Source organism: Nematostella vectensis, chromosome 15 (genome assembly GCF_932526225.1).
Source record: "Nematostella vectensis chromosome 15, jaNemVect1.1, whole genome shotgun sequence".
Lineage (NCBI taxonomy): Eukaryota > Metazoa > Cnidaria > Anthozoa > Actiniaria > Edwardsiidae > Nematostella > Nematostella vectensis.
In genome coordinates, this window is record NC_064048.1 from 3,252,182 (window position 1) to 3,258,103 (window position 5,922).

Consider the following 5,922-nt stretch of genomic DNA (forward strand, 5'->3'; position numbering starts at 1 on the left):
AACTCGAACCCTAATGTCGCTACTCCACAAGATTTTGTTTCTTGTCTCGGTTTGTCTATTACATTTGAGGATTATTAAAACTTTTAGCTATTTTTTTAACAGAACGTACACCCTGGAATTTTGATGGGCATAAACATTTAACCCCAACCTAGGTAACAAAATAGACGTTTTCTTCATCTTCTCCCACAATAGAAAAATCCCCTCCCAGAGATTCGCCCACACAAAGTATAAACTTTTTTTGACGTCTTTGACAAGCAGGGGTGGGGCACAGGGGGTGGGGCACAGGGGGTGGGGCACGTGCCCCCCAATATTTCCAAAAAAATACAAGGAAATGACCAGTAGGGGCTTTGCTATGCCCCCTATTGTTTTCTTAATGTTTATGTATTGCCCCCCCCCCCCCCCCCCCCAATCATTATTCCAGGTCTGCTACGGCTATGAACCACCAAGAGATAGCTGTCTCCAATAGACAAAATAAAGCACTGTTTACACAAGGTCAGATACTAATAACTTGTTTATACATTTATAGAATGAATAAATAGCGGGAAGATGATTGTTTTGTTGACTTTTAGTAGAGCGATTATTGCGTGACAAATTGCATGGTTATGTAAAAAGTAGGCAAAATTAGAGGCGTTCCGACAAGGCCGGAAAGCATTTGCCCAAAAATATAAAACATTTCCTGACTAGTAGTATATTTCTAGATACTAACTGAAAAATGTAGCGAGATTTCAAGAGGACCGGGCGGTATTAAGTATTTTGTATTCGAACCTAACCCGAATTGATCGAAAATAAATGGCTACTTTTCAAAGTAATAATAAAGTTATTTGTAATAATCATACAACACAAAATTGGACATTCTATGGTAGCTAATCACATAGTTGAGGGAAATTCAAGTTCAAACTGCGTTTTTTTCTGTTGCAAAAGCAAGAAATAGATATTTGTAAAGCATCTAAATTAATGCTGAAGATCTAGCGTCGTAGCAAAAGTGGTCGGATTTTCCATGAAAAAAATTCCCCCAAAAATAAAAACTGCCATTGTTACTAGCCTACCCAGGGGTATCAGTTAGCAAAATATGAAAAAAATTTAAAATTCCTCAAAATTTATTATGCCGCCATAATAAATTTCGCTGGTCCGGTCAGACTTTGACAATTAAATGCAAAAGCACACAAAATGGATAACATTGGTTTGAAATGCTCTTTTTAATCATATTTATGGAATACATGATTTTATTGTCATCGTTTCTTTACCCATTTTATTATTAGCATAGCTTCCTTATTTTAATAACCCTGTGTGGACTTCCCCGATAACAGTTAACTTGTCGAGGTAGCAGCTCCCCGTGCAGGTGCGCCATCTCAAGGGTCCACGTGTTCTATGCCCGTTGTCCTGTGTCCGATATCCTGTGTTCGAAGTACTTTGTCCGATGTTCGATGTCCGGTGTCCGATGTCCTTCCTGTGTCCGATGTACGGTGTCTAGTAGCAGATTTAGATATAATCTGAAAGAAAAATTGTCATACTTATTTTCATTTGTCCCAAAAAACCCACCATCACAGACTTTTGTTTCTTAACTAGCGCGAAAAAGAGATAAGTACAAAAACGTCTACATTCAGAGTAGAACCAGTCTATGCACGTTAACAAACTTTCCCACCAAAGATCAATTATTCAATTATAATTATCAATTATTTTTATTCATTTTGATTGTCATCATCATCATCATCATCATCGTTATCAACATCATCACCATTATTATTGCTATTAATGTTTTTCGGATACTTACCTTTGCAGATTTCATCCTCGACAGCGCCTGTGGTCGATTCTATTTGACTAAAGTGTTCTACGTGAAACACGTGGTCTTCGTCTGGATCAGAAGCTATTACATTCAGTTGGGCAACAAAAGAATCTCCAGCTCCAACTCCAACGGCGAACACTTCAACTCCAGGTCCATAATTCCGCACTGCAGCCGCGGGCAGGGTCACACTATCATGCGATTTGCCATCTGTCAGCACGACCAGAACATTCTTCACATTCTGACGTGGTGCCACCTTGAAAACGTTATCCAACGTGTACGTCAAAGCTTTTCCAATGTGGGTACCACCGCCGATATTAGGCAAGTTATCTATGGCTGTTTTGATAACGTTGATATCGTATTTAAGGTTGAATCCAAAGTTAGCGAGTGTGTTGAAATATACTGCCGCGACGTGCGTATAGGTTGCGGATATAGTGAATGACTCTGCCAGCTTTTTGGCGAACTCCTTGAAATTATCGAACTCTGTGTCGTTGATGCTACCAGAATTATCAATAAGGAACACGAGGTTCATCTTCAGCGGAGGGCACACTCCTGTGGAGGGAGAAGGTATCAAAATAAAAATCCAGGAGCTCATGGATAGGGGCAATCATCTCGCAATCATCATTTACCCTAATCTAGCTATTCAAATCTCGTACGACTTTAATCGTGTAATCGTGTGGTAGTATAGCTTTTACTGTTTGATAGAACTCCATATTTGAACCTCTGATTGACAGGGGCGGATCCAGGATTTCTTGTCGAAAACGGGAAGAGATGAACCTTACCTTTCATAGAGTAGACGAAGTTCGACCAGTGCTCCCCCACGCCATTTATGCAGTTGGTCGCTAATCCATGGTCGTTGAACCTCGAAGAATCCGCATCAGCCCAGCACTCTCCATAGAACTGGACACCAAACTTGTCGTTGTAGTTCTTCCTCTTTGCCCAGCTTGCGCACGCCGAGATGACGTGAGTCATGTCAGGCCATTGGCTCCAGTCTATATCCCAGCGGTGGTTGTGGTAGAGGTCGCGAAGTGCGCGGTTGGGGAAGGGCTTGTCCTTATAGCACCCGATTTTCTTGAGAATCTCTAAAAATGGTAAGAATTATGTCTCGCAATCATCGTTTACACAAATCTAGCTACTGCTATCCTCCAGTAATCAATGCAATACGAATGGGAACAAATCTCGTACGACTTTACAGCCAAATTCGTTGTTACGCGACCACGGCGAATCCAAAATCCTTGTCTCGTTTGGGAATAGCGCGTAGTCAGACAAAAGCTTTGGGGGCGGTTTGTCTGGTTTTGATTGTTTTGTTTGATTGACTACGCGCTATTCCCAAACGAATAAATGAATTTTGGATTCTGGGAGGTAGGGCAACAACGAATTTGGCTATAACTGTGTAATCATGTTGTAGTATGGCTTTTACTGTTGGACTCCATGTTTGCACTTCTGTTTGAAAGGGCAGGGCAGGGCCTGATGGGTCAGGGAGTGCCTGAGTGGAGGGAAGGCCTGATGGGTCATTAGTAAGTCTTACGTTTTGTTCCATCATCAAGTTGAACCTCAATGTCATTCTGTGAAACACAAGCACATTACATCTTATTCAACAATGTAAATTCCTATCTTTGACAGATCTCCAATAAAATATTAAACCAATCAAACAAGAACCTCTCGTTTTTCCAAAGGATCTAAAAAAAACGTTGTTAGGTATAAGTAAAAGTAAACGGCATGCTTACTGGGAAACACAAATTAGCGTCGTAATACAGTCAAACTATACACTGTTTTAGAGCTGAAATGGTTGTATATGTAACTATATCAATGTGTTGAAATTTTGTGATCTCAAACAAAAAATAGTCACATAAACTACCAAAAATAGGTCTAGCAAGAAATAAGCGTTTTTTTTATGTTTTTTAAACTTTTAACGTTGAAATTTGGATATGATATTGAAAATCGCGTAAATGATTTTAAAAGACCTTGCCATCGTTTTCGAGATTTTTTTAAAAAAATAGGAAAAATTCTTTGGGTCGGGAATCTGCAAATAGGCTCTTGTGACATAAGAAAATAGGGAAACGAAAAATCGGTCTCTCATGTGAGGTGCGCGATTTCTACGTGACACGGCTTCCGAACGGATCGCTTTCTACATTAAGGATAAGTGAGTCCCTCGTCTTCTTGAACAAGGACGTTGCTGCGATTTTGGGTAATCTAGGAACACACCCTTATGAATAACAAGCGAAAGCAAAAAAAAATCGTTTTGGCTTCCGTCAGCCAAAAGCCTTTAAAATTTTTTTCATTGGCATACCTACTGCAACGCGTTGAACAATCAGAGGATAAAATTGTGTTCGTTAACGAACACGGATTGAGGCTCGACGCAATTTTCTCAGCTAATTCACATGGGTAACGGAGAACAGACTCTACTCGTAGATGGTCTTGTAAAGCTCTCTTACAATAAATAATCGCATTTTTAATTGTAAATCAATAACAATATTCAATATTCATTTTGTGCTTATGGTTATAGTATAGCAAATGGACTTTACATACAATGGTCATACATACTTAGCAAATGGACTTACATACCGGACCTCCGTGAGCGAAAGGCAAGACGAAGGCAAGCACGAGGCCAAGCGCGATCAAGATTAGTTTAGAGATCATGTTGACGTCCAGAGAGTTACTGGTTTAACTGGTGAAGAAGGTTGCAATTGAATCCCTTTTTATAGTTTTCATAGGTGATTTTAAACTAATTTATAAAACTATTTTTGACAATTCCTTTTCTCGTTTTCTGTATTAGTCGCCTGGCTAAAAGAACAGATAATTTGCAATTAATAATTGATCAAGTTATTCAATCGTTAACTTTCCGTTTATCATCAAGTGCTTTTTTCACGATAGCAATTAATTACCCCTCTTACGCAGCATTTTTCAAATGTTTAAACTCCTGTGCGCCATCTCTACAAGGGACATAGGTAGCCCAAAAATAACAGCGGCTGAGCAGGAAGTGGCCAATACACAGAGCAGTAAGAGCAAATAAAAAACGTGGTAAAACATTTTCATCATGTTCTATATGATAGTAGGTCTACATATTGTAATTCTCATAGGTGACAAACAGACAGTATTGGTTCGACACCCGCTTGTCTCATCGCTAATGGCGGCTCTCAGACACACCCATCACGGCCAGGTATCATTTTATCATTTATTTATTACAATTGACAATCATTCTCAACATAATTAAACCAATTAACGGTAACCCAAAATAAACAATATAAAGGGAATGTCGTTTGTACGAAAGCTTGAAAAATTTCATCGTCAGATATGTGTTCTTCCTGGGAGTAAAACCAGTTTCTGATTCTTTCTGAATTTATATACACATTGTCTCCTACAGGTTTTATATTGCAGAGCGTTTGGGGGATAGAGCAAAGAGGACAAAAAGGAAGCCAAAACACTTGTGCTGTACTTGTGAAAATTGCGCTTTTGAATTATAAAAAGAAAAATTACTCATAGCTCGCTGTCAAAATTTAAACTATGACTTGTTCTTTACCTGATCATCAAAACAACATTAAAGTTATCTTTTAAAACCATCATATCTTTGATATTCGCTCAAGCAACACTCCTAAACTTGGCCCCTTGTCCTGTTAGTGCATGTATGCACGCCTTTGCCCTCCAACTTCCCCAGTATTGAAGACACTAACTAACGGCAGACAAAAACGAACGGGGCATGTGTTTTAGTGGAAAATACGAGACATTTACTAAATTTCGTTTAGAATTGTGTTCTTCCTCGGGGTAATAACCTTTTCTGACAAAATTCGAGATTATTTATACAAAATCTTTTACAGGTTTATGGCCGTTTTATATGGCAGCTTAGATTTCTTTATCAAGGATTGGAAGGTGTGGGGGCTGGAATAGACTAAAACAAAAGACAAAACACTTGTGCTGTACTTTTGATAATTACTTTTTAAAACTTTGAAAAGAAAAATTACTCGTAGCTCACTGGCTAAATTTAAACCGACTTATTCCTTACCTGATCACCAAAACAACATTAATCTTTTAATACCATCATCTAATTCATATCTGTTCAAATATCTTTGATATTCGCTCAAGTTGGCCCCTTGTCCTGTTAGTGCATGTATGCACGTCTTGGCCCTATCGAACATTACCAGTGA

At 38.9% G+C, this 5,922-nt stretch overlaps 1 protein-coding gene across 1 annotated transcript; it reads right to left on the minus strand.

Moving 5' to 3' along the window:
* Positions 1-1,177: 1,177 nt before the first annotated feature.
* LOC5512713 (matrilin-2) lies at positions 1,178-4,420 on the minus strand. The gene is made up of 5 exons (XM_001632983.3): positions 4,346-4,420; positions 3,309-3,345; positions 2,563-2,862; positions 1,772-2,332; positions 1,178-1,490 (listed from the first exon to the last, which is right to left on the minus strand). Exons 1-5 carry the CDS (start codon positions 4,418-4,420, stop codon positions 1,480-1,482), a joined length of 984 nt encoding a protein of 327 aa, XP_001633033.3. The 3' UTR covers positions 1,178-1,479.
* Between the last annotated feature and the right edge of the window lie 1,502 nt (positions 4,421-5,922).